This window comes from Cyprinus carpio, unplaced genomic scaffold (assembly GCF_018340385.1).
Source record: "Cyprinus carpio isolate SPL01 unplaced genomic scaffold, ASM1834038v1 S000006762, whole genome shotgun sequence".
In the NCBI taxonomy this organism is placed as follows: Eukaryota; Metazoa; Chordata; class Actinopteri; order Cypriniformes; family Cyprinidae; genus Cyprinus; species Cyprinus carpio.
In genome coordinates this window covers 685,805-706,416 of record NW_024879359.1, presented here as the reverse complement: position 1 = coordinate 706,416, position 20,612 = coordinate 685,805, and the positions used below count along the sequence as shown (strand labels likewise).

The 20,612-nt window shown below is 35.9% G+C and overlaps 1 protein-coding gene across 1 annotated transcript in view; it reads right to left on the bottom strand.

The window, feature by feature from the left end:
• The window catches only part of LOC122144806 (arrestin domain-containing protein 1-like), a 28,207-nt gene that overhangs the window by 3,839 nt on the left and 3,756 nt on the right, over nucleotides 1–20,612 (bottom strand). The window contains 4 exon segments of the mRNA XM_042755970.1: nucleotides 4–186; nucleotides 760–914; nucleotides 1,651–1,701; nucleotides 5,746–5,856. Coding sequence (XP_042611904.1) covers nucleotides 4–186; nucleotides 760–914; nucleotides 1,651–1,701; nucleotides 5,746–5,856 — 500 coding nt within the window.

Genomic DNA, 20,612 nt, shown 5'->3' with positions numbered 1-20,612 from the left:
CACCTGAATTAGGCTGGCCATCACATAGCCAGTGTCTTTCCCAGACTTGTTATGGATCTCAGTGGATAGTTTGATAACCTGTCCGGGAGTGTATCCTCTTAGATCACTGCTGGCCTTTAGCATGAGCGTGCCTGTTCTTACCAGGAGGTAGTTAAACTTTTTTGTTGTCACAGCACAGCTGGGTTGCTGGGTTGATGAGAGAGGAGATTAGAAATTGAAAGCAAGTATAATATAGTATGTAGGGATGTAATGATTAACCGCGAGTTGGTCAAAAATAGATTCAAATATGTGATGATTCAAATCGGTTGAGATGCCAAACAAATCATGACACAATTGGAGAAGGAGTTTATATAAATGTATCTCTGGGGGGAACTGACTATCTTTAGAAAAGTTTACATGGTATTTTCTTTTCATCTTGCCTCTGAATGATATGATGCATATTAAAGTAGTGTTTATGCAGCTGTGCTTTGTTAACAACGGTAACCCAGGAAACACTGTATCACTGCTGTTCATAAGCGCCACCTGCAGTCAGAGAGTGAATCTGCATCTCATTCAGCCCGTCTGCTCTTTCATTCAGATATGTTTTATGTAGTAATTCACAAAACTAAAGTGAGACCATTCTGTTTTTGCTTCTGATTTTGAAGTTATACAGTCTAATTGAGTTGAGTGAATCATTACATCCCTGATGATATGTATAATGTGAATAATAATATTAGAATTAGTTTGTTTTTGTTTTTTTTAAGTATAGCCAAGTCTCACCTCTACATCTGGCAACTCATTGAGGTTGAGCACATTGAGAAGGTAGAAGGGTCGCTGGGTCTTGTAGTCCTTTGAGAAACGTGGCGTGTCAATAAATGCTCTAATTTGGTACAAAATCTTCCCAAATGGGCCTTCGAACGAGGTTGGAACGGATGCTACAAGAGACATAAAGAATATGTTATTTTGGATTTGTCAAAAGCTTTCCTATTCAAGCTACCTTATAAAATAATCATGTCTTTGACAGAACAATGCTATCGTTCAAGGACCAGGATATTGGCTGATGACAAGATGATGTTAGAGCTCACAATCATTAAAGTGAATCAATACAACCCTAAGTGCTTTCATTGTGAATCTGTTTTAAAAGCAAAACATAAGCCGAAGACTCAGGAGCTCTGAAAAATGAATAAATAATAGCAAACGACTGTGAAATTCAACTGAAACAGTCCACAGATATTTACTAGCTTTAACCCTCTATATCTTCACATTTGTATGCATTCCTGATTCATGGGGTGGAAAGTCTCTAGATTGATTAAATCCTTTGAGGTTAATCTTTAATAGCTGTTCATACAGTCTGTCAGCAGGGGGCGCAGCTGTAGGCTGCTAGCAGCCACTAATTAAGCAGCCAGGAATGTGCTGCCATATCTTCCCCTAATAGCTCATGATGGGACATGTGTTTGTGCAGAAAGGGGCGGGCCCATAACAAAACGTGGTTTAAATTAAACTCTTCTTCCACCCTCTCATCATGCTTCAGATGCACTCAGCATAGTTTAACCTCACACCTGAGTGCTCTCCTTCTACGGTGCATAATACATCCTCATTTAATGACTACCATTAAGTTGCTCTGAATGAAAAAGCGCTTTAACGGCTTTGAAATGTTAATTGTAAAATTACCTGGAATGAGAAACTGGAAAGGAAAGCTGTGCTCACCAGCTGACAGAGTACCTGAAAATACAGAGAGAGAAAAAAAAAGAATTACGTACATAAATACATATGCATCTTATTAAAAAATAATAAACTAGAAACATTAATTACATAATACTATTATTATATATATATATATATATATATACACACACACACACACACACACACACACACACACACATACACACACACACACAAATATATATATATTAATAAAAAATAATGATAAATAAATATATGTGTGTGTTTAAGTTTTACAAAAGTATACATAATAAATAAAAAAATACATTATTTTACAATATTTCATACAATTATATATAAATGTTTAATAAATGGTTTTGTGACATTTCTATATATGTACATTAAAAATTTTCATTATATGCATTAATGATTGATAATAATATACATACATATAAACACAAAATAAAAAACAAACTAAAGTATATATACAATATTTCTTATAATTGCATTGTAAAAATATTTGGCAATGATGATATGTTTTTTTGGCATTTTTAACTTTTAATTGTGTATGTACATTAACTAGTGAATGTATTATATGATGTATTAATGACTGATAATGCTATTATTTATTATTAAGTCTAGCTGAAAGTGCATATATTTAATATACTAAAATATTAACACATAAGCACAGCAGACGTCCTAAACTACTTCACTATCATGAGAAAACAGTGTATTCTGGGAGTGGAAGTCTGTTAAGTCAGAGTGACTCAAACAGGACGGCATATCTGGGTAGATAAGCGCCCTGACAGCTGTAACAACGCCCTCTCCTGTGCTTTCTAACTGGGGATTTCCACAGCCTCAGAGGTTATTCAAAGATCTGGAAGTGTATATATGTCTTGAATAAAGCACTGTACATGTGTGCCCCTCTGATGACACTTAAAAAAACTGTTTTGTTTATCAAAACTTCATCATTTGGCAGTAAAATCACATTGTAAGTTTTACATGAGTTAATGTGTAAACGAGTAAACGAGTTAAAACAAAACATTCATAACTGTATAAATCTGTTCTCGTCACAGTCCTTAAAGGAACACTCCACTGTTTTAGAAAATAGACTAATTTTCCAACTCCCCTAGAGTTAAACAGTTGAGTTTTACCGGTTTCGAATCCATTCAGCCGATCTCTGGGACTGGCAGTAGCACTTTTAACTTAGCTTAGCATAGATCACTGAAACAGATTAGACCGTTAGCATCTCGCTTAAAAATTACCAAAGAGTTTCGATATTTTCCCTATTTAAAATTTGACTCTTCTGTAGTTACATCGTGTACTAAAACCGATTACATTGTGTACTTTGCTGCCACTAGGTTCTTTGATTATTACGCCGGAATGAGAGTATAGTTCCTAGCCATATGGGCCTAGAAAATTGCAACTTTTCATTTTCCGTCGGTTTTAGTACACAATGTAACTACAGAAGAGTAGGGGAGATGGAAAATGAGCCTATTTTTAAAAATAGTGGAGTGTTCCTTTAAGACAGAAAAATGCCTCTTAGAGAAAATAATGGTCTGAGCTTTATTTTCGGTTTGAGCAATACTTACAGTGTTTGTAAGGAACGAAGTCCTCAAAAAAAAGGCATTATTTCAGGAAATGGGGTTGATTAAATCAACACTAGCATAGCTAGCAACTTATATACATTATTTACTGAACTACACCCACTTCCAATGCCAAAAATTACGTTTAGTTTTATGATTTCGCATAAAATCATAACATTCTGATAGTTATCAGTTGATTGTTGTGCATGTGAACCAGGTACTGCTTTGATGCTATAAACACAATGGCATCTAATTCTGAGAAGCGAAACCTGTTCTAAATGAATGTATGGGTAGTGACACATGCATCAAGTGTTACATAAGCCAAGAATGTTTGTGACGAGTGGAACATGTGTTTAACCGCTCAGGTGTAAGGAAACGTCACCTTTTCTTGCTCAGTATGTGCCTTCAAATAGTTAATAGAAATCTAAAGATACAGATCTCCATGTCGTCAGCAGCAAGAGGTCAAACGGGGACATATTTTAATCGCTAGAGCGCCTTCATGAAGTGCTGTCAAAGGAGAGGTATAAAACACCAACAAAAACAAAGGAAATTCTGAATCATTTATTCACCCTCATGTCATTCCATCCAAACCCTTATGACTTTAATTCTTCTGAAGAACACACATTATTTTGAAAAATGATTTGACTGTTTTTATCCATAAAAGGAAATTCAGTGAGGTTTAAAACAACCCCACCCCCTCCCCCCGACTATCCACACATCCAGCTATATCATTTACAACAGTACAACACACAATTTTCAATACCCAGAGAACTAAAAGCATCTCAATCCACCACCACAGCCCTGTCTATCAGTGTTGCTGAGCAATGAAGAGTGGAACATGAACTCATAATGGGCAGACAGCATTAGTTCCTGGCAGCCAGTATAAGAGACATTCAGCATTTTTGTCAGCCTGCGGGGTCAGATGAGCACAGTTACCCAGCACATCTGTCCCCGCTGCTGATTCAGACGGTCAGGCTGCTAAAAGGTCTCCTGGAAAGGTGTCGTAGGACAGGCCTGGGCATGTGAACTAACAAGCACTCTCACAGTAAAAGACCTGCCCGGGACACATATGCCAAGAGCTCACACTTCACTTCATGGCAAAACATAATGACTCTGTGTGACCTCAACACAGAGTTGAGAGAAGAGAGAGAGTGCAGAAAGAAGGTGAGAAGAAATTCTTGCATTTTCGAATAAAATTTGTACATTTCTAATTAGGCATCATGCAATAAAACTTTCATGTAAATCTTAATTTTGGTTGTTCTAGCCAGCTGCTACTGTAAAGAGAGACAAAATCGGTTGGTTTTAATTGAGTACAACAGTCACGTTCTGGAAATAAAAATCCCATTTATTTTCTGCATTGGGGAAAAGATTTTTAATGATAACTTATAAACCATTAAAGACAGACCTTCTGTGAGCTACGAGGTAGTTAATCACAGTTATATATTTTTGTTAAAGTCATCAGCACCAAATAATTTCAACTTATTCTTGAAATAATTATGTTTAACAGTGGAATTTCTGATGAAAAACTATATTAACCATGATTCTACAAATAAGCCTTCAACAGTTAGAATCGTGACAAGCAAATAGCACCAAAAGAACCCGTCTAATCCCATGAAGCACAGTGAAAAAAATATATAATCAACATCTTTAAATCAACAGTTTTATATTTCGTCATCATTTTTGAATTTATGTAATTTGCAATGCTTCATGGGATTGTAGTTCTATTCCTCATTAAAGTCATTAAGAACAGCGGCTTGTACCGTTGTCTTTTTGTTCAATTTTCAAATATTTCTTGGCTTCATACCAGGGTTCATTTTGTTGTGATTTCACCTTGTAACTGTTTGGTTTGGTTAATAGCTTATGGGAAAAAAATACTTTCATAATTGCGGCCACTGAAAAAGTGGGCGGGAGCTTTTGCATTTTGTGGTGTTCCACTGTGAAATCCTAATGGACCAGAACATCAAGTAACTTCTCATTGCCTGTGACAGTGCAGTGTGCACAGAAAACTTGGTAACTTGTCACATTTCATTCATAGTTAGCATACACAGCCTGATTCGCTAGAAGGATCAGGATTGTTTGGACACTACAACCATCAGTTTTATCAGAAATAACAGCTCTTTAAACATTATTTCTATGCCAGCTGAACAGATTGGTTATCATTATCGTGGACTGCTTGAAGAAGACTATTGAAAGATTTCCTGTTCAAAGGGGTAACTCAAAATTAACCTAGTTAAAGGGTTATGTGATACTTGACACATTCAGACAGACAGGAAGAAACCAGAAAGACACATTCTCAGAACAGGAAACTCTTCGACACAAACAGCTGATCAAGTAACATGAATTTGAGAAGTAAACCAAAAGTCCTTCAAAGTGAGCAAGGTTTTTTATTGTAGAGTGGAGCTATTAAAAGCCCTTTAAAGGATATTTTGACTAACAATATTAAGAATGACTGTATTTCTGAACTAAAGGAAAGCAGAAACTGAATGATATGGTGAATGGAAGTTGGCCTCCTTACCTTTATCGGCCACAGACAGCATGCTGCTCAAGTACTTCTCCTCAAGCATCCACGACGCATCATTCAGCTTGGACGAAATGCCACACGACCCCACACAGTTGACTTTAATAGCTGTAAAAGGCCAAAAGACACAATTCATCATTTTTTGGTTCAAAGTTTAAATTCAAAAGGTTAAAAAAGCAAAACTTAATCAAAACGTTTAAGATTTATATATTTAGTAATATAATATATTTAATAATATAATAAAAATTCTATGTTTTGATGAACATACATAATGTTTTAGTATTGAATGTATTATTTTTATATTTTATTGTATGCATTTAATTTATATATTTATTTTAAATGACCTGTTTAAATATTCTATATATTGTCCTGTATAGTATTCAATACCTTTCCTGTCAAAAACAAATCAATATCTATTCATATCTGACACACCTTGTCATTCCATTCAAACACTGATAAGGTTGTTTGCGAAACATGTTGGCGAACCTTCCTCCGCACCTTCATAAATTAGACTTCTTTTGAACACTCCACCATTCCAGAAATGACACAAGGACAGGTCTGATAAGTAATCGCTTTGGATTTTCCACTGTAAACAGATCTGATGTCATTTTCTTGATGGCTAGAGCAACACACCATATGCTAAGTAGGAATGTTAAATGTTCTCCTTTCTTCGAAAAACCTGTCTGATTTCTACCGATCCACACAACAGACGTTCCGTATGAATTAAACATTCACCCAGACAGAAAAGCCCCTTTTTGTCTGGCGCGTCGAGAAGAAACAGCCATCCTTATTTGCATTATAATTGCGTGATGCTAAGCTCTCCACACAGGCTTTATCAGGGTGTACCCAAAAACAATAAAACACCTGAACGTACAAAACCCAACCAGACAGACCAATGTCAGACCCTTCAAAGACTAAAATTTAGGTTAAAATCAGACCTCTTCAGCTTAGAGGTCAGGGTCACAAGATACAGACAAAGATATTTGCATGTGTATGGCTGTAGCATTGGTGATTTTGCCAAAATATGTGACTAATAGGCTGTAGAGATGAACGTTTACACATTTTGTGACTTTGAGCAGACAAAATGAACACTTAGACAAACATATTACATGACCCTGTCAGGCAGTTCACAAATATACAGTGTGCACAAATCTGAATTTGAGTGAAAACAGACAAACTGACCATCGGCCATGTGACCGCAAGCTGATCTGATTATGTAATGGGCCAGTGGTGGGCAAAGCCCAAGAAATCTCAATTGGATTGACTCAAAACAGCAGGGCAAAGCAAACACCATTACAGCTTCACCCTCAAATATACAGAAATTCAGAAAGCAACCTTCTCAAAACATTTAAACAACCATCATGGTTTTCTGCATGCATGCAGTCTTGGTACATACTGTAGAAAAAGACAGTGTGAGACTATTTGACATAAAGCAGAATGTAAGAGATGGAAAAGATACAGATGTTAGTGGCACTTCTTAGCAGGGTTAGCTCAATACCACATTTCAGCTTTGGTGTAACAACAGCTCTGGGTCTTTGTATTGATACACTGATAAAAACAGACAGAGTTTCAAATATGTCAGATTTGCATATAACAAAAATGCTAAACCAATAATTGAAATATAAATAAAAATCTCAAAACAAATGTATTGTACGGTTTAAAATTTGCAGTAATTTTTTACTCTGTCCTGGCGTAAGCTTACTTTTCAGTATTCAAGTCAAAGAGCTCCACGCCACTTCAGACAGACAGATAAACTGCTAAGGATAAGTGTGGCCACAGTAGTCCCATCATGAATGAAACCGGGCATAATTTTCACAGAGAAAAAAAATGTCAGTTTGCATTTTCAGGCAGAAGTGGGGTTCGAATCAGGGCAAGCCTGTTTGTGTGTGGCCGGCACTGTCTAAATCAGCACCACAGACACAAAACATTGGTGGCAGATGGCAGCATATCACTGGACAAGGGAGTTGCCCTCCCTGGCACATTGGCATGAGAGCCCTTCCATCTCTAGCACAAATAAAACAACTAAATTCAAAGGAGAGACGGTCCTAAGAGTATCAGACGATTCATGAACGAATAAATAGGCATTAAAGCACCAGTGCCATCTGCTGTGTACCATCTGGGCACTTCTGCTGGAATAAGGAAACTTTATGCTGAATATATTCTACCACTACGTACTAAAAAAAATGATAATAATGATTAAAGCTGCAAGCAGTGTTAAAAGGGCCCTCGCACCTGGAGCCACCTCTGCCTGGTGGCCTTAGGAAAACAGTGAACGGTGGGCAATATGCATTTAAAGTGGTAAATATAGGAGGAATATGTCTAAATCGTTTATGTGCGCCAAACTTCCTGTTGCCAACAGGTGGCGCTATGATTATAACTGAATATTGGCCTTTAGGTGTTTTTCCGGCAGATGTAGATGTGGACAAGAAGAAAACGGTGAATCATGTAATAATGGAGTGCTCCAACCATCATACAGCAAGACGTCACATGATTTCAGAGTTATTAGAATGTGGAGTCTCTAATATATCTGTTCAGGACTATTCTTAACCCAAAGGACTATGAGTCTACAAAGATTTTTTATGAAGTTTTTGCACAAGACTGGACTTTACGCAAGGATTTAAAGGATAAACCGAGTCTCAAATGACCTGAGGAGGGCAGTAATACGCTGGTGATGCGTCTATGCTGCCGCAAATTCAAAAGAAGAAGAAGAAGGTGTTTTCCGGCCAGGACTCTTATCAAACAAAAAATTTGGGGCAGATTGGACATTGCATGTTTTAGTTAGAGAAAAACATGACATTTTCTGTTGACATTTTCATGGCATTAATAGCATGCTTTAGTATGTTTAGCACTCAATGGCTTATTTTAGTGTGTTGCTAATAGAGCATCACAGTATTAAACCATGTCATTCCCTGTTGAGAGTAGGTGGTGCTATGAGTATAACTGAATATTGGAATATTGGCATGCCTTACCATGATTCTAACATGTTGCATGTTACGTTTGGGGCAGATTGGACACTGTATGTCTGAGTTACAGCAACTTCCTGTTTCATTGCATTAATAGCATGCTTTAGCACTTAGCTAAGTGTTGCTAGCGTGTTTTAGCATGTTTCTACACAGATAGCACACGTACGTCTGCATGATGTCTGTTAAAGATTGCTTCATCTGGAAAGCAGATTTTTGCAGACCTAGAAAATAATGTATTTTTTAAAAATAATTATTTTCTGATTTTCTATGACCATGGAAAAGCTAACATGCTTACAAAGAAAGAATATATGAAGTATAAAATATGTGAAACAGATTGCATTGCCAAATCTTTTTGCTGTCTTTTTTAACAAATGGGCATTACAGCTAAACTGTAAAACAGAGGAATTGACAACATGACAAGTGTTACTGTATCAGCCATGACTGAAAAACTAAAGAGAGGATGTAGACACAGCTTTACTTCTGTTTGGAAGTGTATAAACAAAAGGTCACGCTGACAGGGAACACGGCCATTAAAATGAAAACATGGTGAGGCCAGCTGGATTCCCTGTAACTTCATACGGACAAAAGAGCAAGAAGGAAATTAAGCTTTTATGACATTGAAATAAGATTCACAGATTATAAAGTGAGATTGTAGCATGTGTGGTTTATGGTGTTACTCTTACAACATATCTGTCATGTATTCTATCTTCCACTGAATATTTCAGCCGCTGACATTTCACAAGATCTCAGTTAATGTCATGATTTCACTTTGTCTTATTTTAGCATCAATTCTGCCAAACTAATATTTGTTTTTCAGTCCTCTGAGGAACACAAGTGGTAATTCTGAAGAATTTATTACATGAATGGTCACTGGAGATTTCAAGATTCATACAGGATGTAAACACACCTTAAAACAGTAACAAAAGTAGTCCATATATGACTTATGCTGTATATTATAGCTTTGAATGAGAAACCAAACTATATTTAAGATGGTATTCACGAAAAAGCATTCCAAACTTGACAGTTTGTGAATTAATCATTCTTTTGAATCAGATCTTTTTAATGAATCAGTTGATCTGAATCAAGAAGTGAATATTGACTCAAATTCCAGTTATTTTTCTCCATTGTATCATATAGATCACTTTTACGATATTCTTATGATGCTTTTGCATTGTTTTTGAAGCTTTCAAAAGCTTTAGTTCCCATTCATTGCAACTGCATAGAAAAGAGCAACAAGCATATTATAAAAAATCCTCTTTGTGTTTTATCGAGGACAGAAAATCATACCCTGATGTTTTTCCAATGATGACAGAAAATTAATTTCTGGATGAAACATTCATTTCGAGCTGTACTCTGTGTGCTGGGATCTGACTCAGAGGGGACATGCTGGATTTGATCCAGCCCTCTTGGCAGCTTATACAGTTCAGGGCATGTGTCAGAGAAACACTGCAGTGGGCGTCCAGAGCGTCTTGTGTGTTTATCACAACCCTTCCACATGGGAAGACAGCATGGGCTGAACCTGCTTCCTAACACACGCAGCGTAAGCAACACTGTTGCCAGTCATCAGACGACTGTGAGAAACTGCGCACCCATCTATTATCAATGAATTTATATCTAAGAATACTATAGTTAAAGACCTATTCTTGTACTCTTCCAACACACAATCCTAATTGTTAATAACCAAACAAAAAGAATTCTCCTAAAAAATCTCTCTACAGAAAGATTTATTTTCTGTTTGAAATACAATTCTAAGTTTCGGTTATATGCATAACTGGCTTTGAAAGCTCTTCTCTGCAATGTTTTAGACCATAAATCTTCTTTATCTTATACTACAAGACAACAAGTCTGTGTAACTGACTTCCTTGTTTTAACTTTAAGCATACATTTCAAACATACATTAAAACAATGACATTTTTAACCAGAATACCCAATTAGATTTTCACATTTCTAAATAAAAAGAAACTATTTTATTTTATTTTATTCAGAAATGTAAAAATCGCATTGGGCATTCTGTCTTAAAACAATAAAATAAGAAATGATTTATTTATTTATTTAACTGTTTTATTTATTTAGAAATGTAAAAATCTTGATGGGCATTCTGTATTTAAAATAAAATATTTTATTTATGTATTGTTTTATTATATTATTTTATTGGATTCATAAATGTAAAACTTTTGTTGGGCATTAAAATAAACAAATTAATAGAATTGAAACAAAACAAAAACAAAAACAAAAACAAAAAACAAAACAAAACAAAACAAAACAAAACAAAACAAAACAAAACAAAACAAAAAACAAAAAACAAAACAGCCCTGGCAGCTTTATATCCAATCAGTGATGAATTCTGAAACTCGTCAGAGAGAATTTGACCCTGTGACATGGGAGCAAAGCAACAGTGAGTCAGCACGCATGAAGGGCCGCCTGCACTGGCATAGAAATGGACAGCTGGGTTTGGGGAGAGACTGATATTTCCTTGTTTACTGTTGGGCTGGATACAGTTCAGCTGGAGTGGAGACACACAAAAGAGCCACAGTGTGTTTGTCTATGGTCAGGTTTTTCTCTCAACAATTCACACGGAAGAAGTCCTTGAACCCTATTAGGCCAAAACACAAAGAAGGACTGTGTCACAGCAAGCACAGGGTCAATTTCAATTGGTCAAGAGTGTAAATAATGAGATTAATAGAATGCAGAAGAGAAGAAAGTTCTATGCTTCATTCAAAAAGAAGAAAGCGTCATGTGACTATGACGTGCAGCAGAAGATACAATATAACCCTTCAAATGTCTGTTTGAGATCAGACTTGATAATTGTTTGGTTTCAACAGCTGAAAGCAATGAACTGGTTTATTTCACCCACTGACACATTAACTACATTACAACACAGCACACAATGGATGACTTATGAAACATTATGTGTCTCATGGTGACGCAAAGTTTAACCACAGATTGATTCTGCCTTTCACCCATCCAAATCATGATAGAAGGGCAACATTCGACAACATGAAGCAAAGAACGTAGAGACGCAATCTTCAAGAAAATCATAATGGATCAATAAATGATGGCAGATATTTCCTTTTTTGGAAGAACTACCCACAACAAACTGAATACTGAGGCCGAACTCTAACACCACATTTCATCATAAGCATGGCATCATCGACTGAGGAGCTCCATCATCCCTGATGCTCGAGGGTAACTCAACTCCCATGTCCTCATTAAAACTTCAAGAGCAATTAGACACTCTTGCTTTCCCTCTTCAGTCTAGCCTCGCTCCTGACCCCGTCACGACTCCCTTTATAAGATTACTACCGCATTTAATCCACTGGCACCAAAGAGATCATAGCTCAGTTCAACAGCACAAGAGACTATAATACATCTGCCATTCACATCATTGGTCACACTTTCAAATGCATGGTAAAGAATGAAAACGAAAGCAGTATGGTTGGCAGGCTAATATATAGTAGACAGAGACTCACAGAACCCATAGCATTGCTTAATGGGAGTAATGTAAATATTTGCCATTTTTAATATATTTATATTTTTCATTTCTATTTAAACTTAAATATGTTTTTTAAAGGAATGTGTGTGTATTATGTTTAATACATAAAGCAGTGTTAATTTAAGATCATTGATACAGTTTTGTTAATATTTTGAATTAAATTTTATTTTTATATTTTCTGTTTTCATTTTATTTTTTGTTTCATTTTTTAAGGTTTAGTCATTTTGTTCGTTTTTTTCTGACATTTTTATTTTTAATGCCTATATAGTCAAAATTTTTTAGTTAGTTTATTTATTTTTTATTTTTATTTTAGTACTTCAACTTTAAACAAAAATGAGAAATGTTGCCTTGCAAACAAATAAGTTGTTATTTTAAACAGTGAAAATGTTTTTTAGTTTTGGTTTTAGCTAACGATAATAACCATGGCATACAGTCATTAAAGCTGATGATTGTAGTCACAAAAATAATCTAAATGTTTTCAAAATATGAGTAAATAAGAATAAAGATATGTCATACTAGGGAAAGTTAGTGCATTTGTTTCCAAATTGAATCACTAATTTTTACAAGTAAACTAACTGACAACATCTTGTAATAATTCTTATAAACAAATCCAACAAAAATGAAATAAAATTAATACATAAATTATCATTTATTGCCAATTCTAATTTTTTAATTTTATATTACTGACATGATAAGCATTACAGTTTCTAAATGTGATTAATAACATTTTATGGAATTTATTTAATAGAACAAGAAACAAGAATTTCATTTATCACATTTATGTATAAGGAGCTGACCCCACTGACCCCAAACATTCCCACCAATTACAGCACAAGCCCATCCTGTCCCATGAGCCTCTGCTCATCCACGTGCCATGCATCTTCCTGAGCTTTATTAACCTCACCAAAACAAATGCTATCTCTAAGCCAGCACAGAAAAGTCAGTGAACTGGCATCCACAGAAAAGGACTTTAAATTTCAGTAGATTATTAATTTACTTTCAATGAAGCATCACAACACGTTGAATGAAGCCACAGAGAGGGAAAGATAAACACTCAAGCTATCTGTAATCCTGATTTTTATGACTTGGCTTGGTCAAATCAGAGAAGTGTGGGGCACATGAATCCACTTCAATAAGAAAGAGAAAGGATTTCTCCTTCGTTGTCAGTCTAAAGGGAATTTAACATTACAGCTTTTTTCAACGTAAATGTTGAGGGGCTACCAAGCTTTAGAATATTTCACATACCCTTTGGCCAGACAATGCAGATGTCAGACTGTAAAGACTGATGCATTAGCAGTGTGTGTCAATGAGATAACAAGAAACTGATATTTTGCTTACCACATACATGAAAACTTTACATAAACATGAGAATTTATGAGCAAGCTTTAAGTCACAGGGAGCCGGATGCGCATTCAGAAGGAGATTTACTCCAGGACGGTAACAACACATCTGCTTTGACAGAGAACAGGCAGATTAGTGCAAGCAAACTGAGAATTTCAACAGAGACAGGTCCACTTGGTTTAAACAAGATTGTTCTCCCTATATTTATGGACGCTTTCGCTTAGTAAAAACCAGGTTCTCAGAAGACACACCCCAAACAGCACTGCAGTAAGAGCTGTAAGTGGATTAATTTATATTTCAATAAAGAGACAGAAATAATTTATCAGGCTTTTGTTTACTCGTTGTATGGGATCCTGTCATTAGGATTACGTGCCGACTATTTTACATCATAATCACTCAAAATACTACTGGAAGAGAGCTGCATCCATAATCATAATTATGCTACAGATGATGAACAAAAAACATTTATTTATACTATGTCTGTATATAATACATAATGTATATTATATATGTATATGCTTCTTTATGTTTTATATTTGACAAATGATATACATACATCATATATATTATATATCTATTATTTTGTATTTGTATATAATTTATAAACACACACACACATATATATACATATCCGACACATATACATACATACATACATATATATATATATATCCACACATTTTTTTAATAAAAATGTAATTTTAATATATATGAAATATTAAACCGTTACAATGCAACAACTATGATGCAAGGCAGTGGCAAACCCATCTCTTGCAAGTACTGATGGTTCCATGGCACAAAAATGGCATCAGATAATAAATACATACTGTTGTACAGAATGATGAATATATTCATATATAGTACAATGGTATTTACAAGGTTTCTCATTCAGAGAAAGCAGGGACATTTTCATTTGGAGGGTAAATTCTGCCTAGAAACTAATCTTACATCATTTACATTCGTCTAGCTCACAACATGATGTTCTGTTCAAGTATACATACAAAAAGAGGAAGTACAGTCCTTCCTTGAAAGGATGATAAGCTTTCTAATGAGCTTCAATAATACAGAGGAAAAGCAGGCCTATTGTGTCCTTATTCTGGGATATGCACTGAAATGTCAACCATCACCATCATTGATATTTTTGGTATATTATATAGTCGTGAATTTTATGTTGTCCAAATGGAAAATGGATTTTCAGCAAAAAAAACAAAACAAAAAAACAGACATTCAAATATATTAATATTGTATTTGGACTTGAAATGCTCTTGATTTATTTTTTATTTTTTTAAACGGGCAGAAAAAGCCTCGTAATGAAGGCATATCGAAGTACTTACTCATATAAGGCTAATGAAATCATGAGTGTTCTCTCCTCCATTCAGAGGAAAGAAAAAAGAGCCTTTCTGGGCGGCCACGGCCAGATGGAAGATCTGTAATTAAATTCTCAAATGACACAGACAAATCGCCCCCTCTCTTTACTCTATATCCTCAGGGCTGGGAGGACAGTAGCATTTCTTAACTACCTGATTTAATTAACGAGAGTGTTTCAGAGCACACATGCAAGTTGAGATGGGTTCAGATAACAACATCAACACAGATTGTTTGGAGCTGTCTAAAAAAAAAATGTCGAGAAGAGGTGTGCAATTACTTTTTCTAACCAATTTATATTGTATAATATTGGATATTTAAAGGGGTAATTCATCCCAAAATGAAAACTCTACCATCATTTACTCTCACTCCACTTGTTTTCTCCTGGGAGTTTCTTTCTTCTGATTATTGGAAAAAAAAAAAAAAAAAAAACCCAAAAAGAAGATATTTTTGAAGAATGTTAGTAACCAAACATTTGACGGTAGCTATTGACTTCCATATTATGGAAAAAAATAATAATAATTATTAATTAAATAAATTAATAAATAAAAAAAATCTTTGTTTTTTTTTTAATGAAGAAAAGTAGTCTACTTTTTTTTTGATCTGGGGGTAAGCAGATAAACATCAATTTTTCATTTTTGGGTGAACTATCCCTTTAATTGTGCATGTTAATTTTCCCCATTTTTACATTTATTACATTTTCCATCTTCTAATGTTCACTTAAAGATTGTCTTTAAAAAGATTAATACATTAATTTCTACGTCAGCCATTTATTAGCTATCAGGAATTACATAAAATAATTATCAGCTGGCTGGAATCGGCCAGAAATTTTAAATACTGATGCATCCTAACAACATGCACATCAAGTCCTGAAACTATTTTGTCCATACTTAAGACCATGGGGCTCGTTTAAACTCCCCTCACAATCAAACCAGCTCGCTCTGTAAGGAAGTAAAGGCGTCTTTTGTCCTCTGAGAGAGTATGAATGATAGAGAGGGCACCTGCACAGCAAAGGACATAGGGGGGGGAGGGGCTGGGAAACACCCATACGTCTCCTGGGACCAGAGTACTTCTGAATGTCCGGGGGACCAGCAACCACATGTCTTATAAGATTAGGCAACGATAAAAGACCTGAAACCTGCCAGCCAGGTGGAAGGCTATCCTCATCTTTGCCTCAATAAACACTCTCGGCTCCAATGCGCACGACGTAACACACCAAACCATATCACAGAGGACATTACCAAAATTCCAAAGCTCACCACAAAAGCTTTTGGTTAGCAAAGTAAATAAGGCTGTGATTAGAACGTTGGGTGCCTGGTGATTGTTCAAGAATAGTGCTGAAGATTCTTAACACCATTTGTGAGGAATGGGTGACAGGTTGCCAGCCTACCATGCAAGGCCATTATTCCACTGTGTGGAATAATGTGGTTAAGTGTGGCCTCTTACAGTCATCGAGTTGAGGGCTATTCAGACAAAGAGAAAGGACAAAGAAAGGTCATTAAGGTTAAGCGTGGAATTTCCGAGAGGTTTTACTGTAAAATGGTGCGGAAACCATTTTCATCTTTGTGCTTGAGCACTACTGATACATAATATACTTCCTTCTGTGGAACACGAGAACGTTTTGTGTGTATGTGTGTGTGTGTGTGTGTGTGTGTGTGGGGTGTGTGTGTGTGTGTGTGTGTTTTGTGTCTCGCTGTACATGAAACGTCAGTGGGCTCCAAAGTTGTTTGTCAGGCAACAACTGAAACATTTCGTCAGATAATATCTTCTGTTGGGTTCCAAAGAAGAAAGAAAAGCGCAGATTGTTGAAATGAACATGTAGGGTGCGCGAGCAAATGACAGGATTTGCATTTTTGGGTGAACTATCCATTTTAAATGAACATGCTTTCCGAAGATAAGGATGCATTGTAAAATTGGAAGTGTATAGATAATAACAGACAGTAGGTAATAAACACAGGAAACGGTACACTGAGAGACCTGGAAGTCTTTTGGTTCTCACATGTTGTCAGTTGCGCATGAAATATTCCCGTTCATGGAAACAGAAGGGTTTGTTGGTTCCCTTTGAAAACTAATTTATAGACAATGTGAGCACTCTAATTATTTCACCAGATTACATTCATGGTGAGGCCAGATGTACGCATGTCCTACATTAATCATTACCTGCTTGAGAATGATCTGAAGCTTACACTTAAAAAAAACAGTCACTAAAAGAAATCAAGAACGTCATTAGTCCGCAAACATAAAAAGAGAGTACATTTACCCATCCGTAGCTCCATTTCAAACTGCTACAGCTGCATCCCTCATTTCAGCCTAGGAACATGATGTGGACAAATCTGTCTTATCTAAAACCCCAGAACAATAGACATGTTCACGTCTTCCTCATTCCTGGGAAGAAAGAGAAAAGAAACGGAAGGAAGAGGACACATAAACGAGGAATGGAGAGAATGAATTTCGCCAGGCCACGTGTACGCTGTGACCCATAAAAAAAAAGAGCCAGTCGAGGGCAGCTGGCATGGCAGGACCGCTGGACAGGCCGAAATCAAGGAACAAGCAAGGTAATGAGGTGCCAACATGGCGTGCCACTAGGCATCAGCGAGATAAATTAAGTGTTCAATCTACATCTCTCACTATAACAATCCACTTCACACGGTCTAACAACCCCGGAGGTTAACATTTACAAGAAATTTGTCTTTTCGTCCCCCCCCTCTAGTGACAGACGCTTTGCTTCATCAACAGTTTTGATTTTAAAGTAATATTCCAGATACTGGTCTGTCAAGCTCAATCAACAGTATTGTGACAAGTTGACAACCACAAAAAATTCATTTTACACTTTATCATCCATTTTTTAAAGGACCAGTTCGCCCAAAATGAAATTTGCTTAGAATGTACTCACCCTTCAGGGACATCCAAGATCCGAAAAGATTGGAGAAATTTAGCATTACATCACTTCGCTCCCCAGCCTGCAGTGACGGTTGCCGGTCCAGAACAGAAGTCAAGTGACATGTCTCCAGCCACAAGTAGGTTTTGACAACAAAAGCTACTGTTATAATAAACAATCATCAAGACATTTTAACTTCAAGAGTTTGCTCCGGCTACCCTACCAGTGATGTAATGTCATATGTATCAAGATTGTACTAAGAAGAAACTAATCTCTATGTTGGAAGCATAAGGGTGAGGACATTTTCAAATAGATTTAAACATGAAAAAACTTTTCTAACAATTTTAAAACTGTCACCATGACAACGCAATTGCCATAAACCCATTAAGTTCTATTAAAAATCAGCTTCCAGAGCTAGAGCTCAAACAATAAAGATCTAATCATTTTGACTTAATTTAAGTTTTTACAGAATAATTAATACAATTACTTTTATAAAATTAAAAGCTTCACTTTTCTGTTTTAAATTCCATTGTAAACGCCTCGCTGTAACCATTTAAAAAAAAGAAAAGGTGGGAAAAGTACAAACAAAATTTAGTGGTAATCAACATTATATCAGTGTATTAAAGGAAAAATATTGCTTTAATACACTGCGCTGCAGCAAAAATAGAAATTAACAGTTGAAAAGGACCAGAAATGTTCAGGTGATGCTCTTTACAGAAGCCAAATTATTTTACGTTCACAAAGAAACTTCATGATTGCAGTTTGCAGGTAGTTCTATTTTGAAAAACATCCTAAAGTCTAGACACATTAGGAGTTGGATGCCCTAAGCGTACTCTCACTGTGACTCAGTTCATTTGCTATTTGCAGATGCAGATGCAGTCATGGAGTTTGTGTACTATGCCTAGGATACCTTGCTGGGACACACGCTATGTCAGAGTTCCGGCCTGAATGAACAGAATTTTTTAATTCAAAAGCAAAGGAGGTCAAAACAGGACTTGGCTTGCTTAAACACAGAAGGGTTTGTAAATAGTACTAGAAACGAAATTACAAACGTTGCCATCTCCAAAATAGCTTTACATATTCAAACTTTCTTTTAAAGGAGCCATGTGTAATGTCTGGCAAAAAAATCAAGTCATACTCCACATTCCATACGCACCAGCTGCAAGTGAATGGGGCCCGGTCATAACGAGAGTCAATTGACATGTCTCCTTCATCAATTAATGTCTTGTCCACAAAAGCTAACATGTTTTATAATAAACAAATCCATCAATACATTTTTTAAACTTCCAAATGTTTGCTTCTGGCTACCCTAAAGTGATGTAATGTCATATGTATCCAGATCTGATTTTACTCGGAGAAGAAACTAACTCATGTTGGAAGGCATAAGGGTGAGTACATTTTCAAATATGATTTTAACTGATAAAAATTTACCTTTTTCTAAACCTTTTTAACACGTTGTCACCATGACAACGCAATGCCATCCAAACCCATTAAGATTCTATTAAAAATCAGCTTCCAGAGCTAGAGCTCAAACAATAAAAGATCTAATCATTTTGACTTAATTGAAGTTTTTACAGAATAATTAATACAATTACTTTTTATAAAATTACAAGCTTCACTTTTCTGTTTTAAATTCCATTGTAAACTTCCTCGCTGTATTAACATTTAAAAAAAAGAAAAGGTGGGAAAAGTACAAACAAAATTAGTTGGTAATCAACATTATATCAGTGTATTAAAGGAAAAATATTGCTTTAATACACTGCGCTGCAGCAAAAATAGAAATTAACAGTTGAAAAGGACCAGAAATGTTCAGGTGATGCTCTTTACCGAAGCCATAAATTTTTTTACGTTCACAAAGAAACTTCATGATTGCCGTTTGCAGGTAGTTCTATTTTGAAAAACATCCTAACGTCTAGACACATTAGAGTTGGATGCCCTAAGCGTACTCTCACTGTGACTCAGTTCATTTGCTATTTGCAGATGGCAGATGCAGTCATGGAGTTCTTGTTACTATGCCTATATACCTGCTGGGAAAACCACACAAGCTAATGTCAGAGTTTCCGGCCTTGAATGAACAGAAATTTTTAATTCAAAAGCACAAGGAGTCAAAAAGGACTTGGCTTGCTTAAACAACAGAAGGGTTTGTTAAATAGTTTTCACTATGAAACTGAAATTAAAACGTTGATGTCTCCAAAATAGCTTTACATATTCAAAACTTTCTTTTAAAGCTAAACACACCAGTTCTGTCCCTAGAAGGTTCTCAGGAGACCTGCTCTAAACTCATCCTGAATACTTAGGAACAGTAATTAGGTATCATATTGGGTGAATACTCCTCAAAAAAAAAAAGCATGCTTCATTCGTAAAATAATGATGTTTGAGGCTGCGATATCCCGTTATTAAAGGGACAAACAGCTTCGGGCTGACTTAATGGTTGGTGTTCAATAGTGTGTCAAATATTTCAACACAAAACAGGGCGTAGGTACTGTACTTCCTGTAAATGTGCTGAATGCCCTGTTATAGTGAGGGACAGGAGTGAGTCCTCTTCACAAACACTCACACAGAGCCAGTGTGGGACAGAATAGCATCATGCTGATATCAGTGGTGTTGCCTTACAGGCCAGTCAGTCCACTGCTAATGAATAGACGGGCTTGTCTATGTGAACGTCCTCTTGAGATTACAAGAGACAAAAGGCTCTAAAGCATTACAAACAAGCTTATCACAATCATTAGTATGCATTTGATACCAGGCTGGATATAAAGAGAACATGCTTTCTATCATGATCTGTTGACATTTGTCCTATTGAAAACTCAGGAAGTTGGATGTA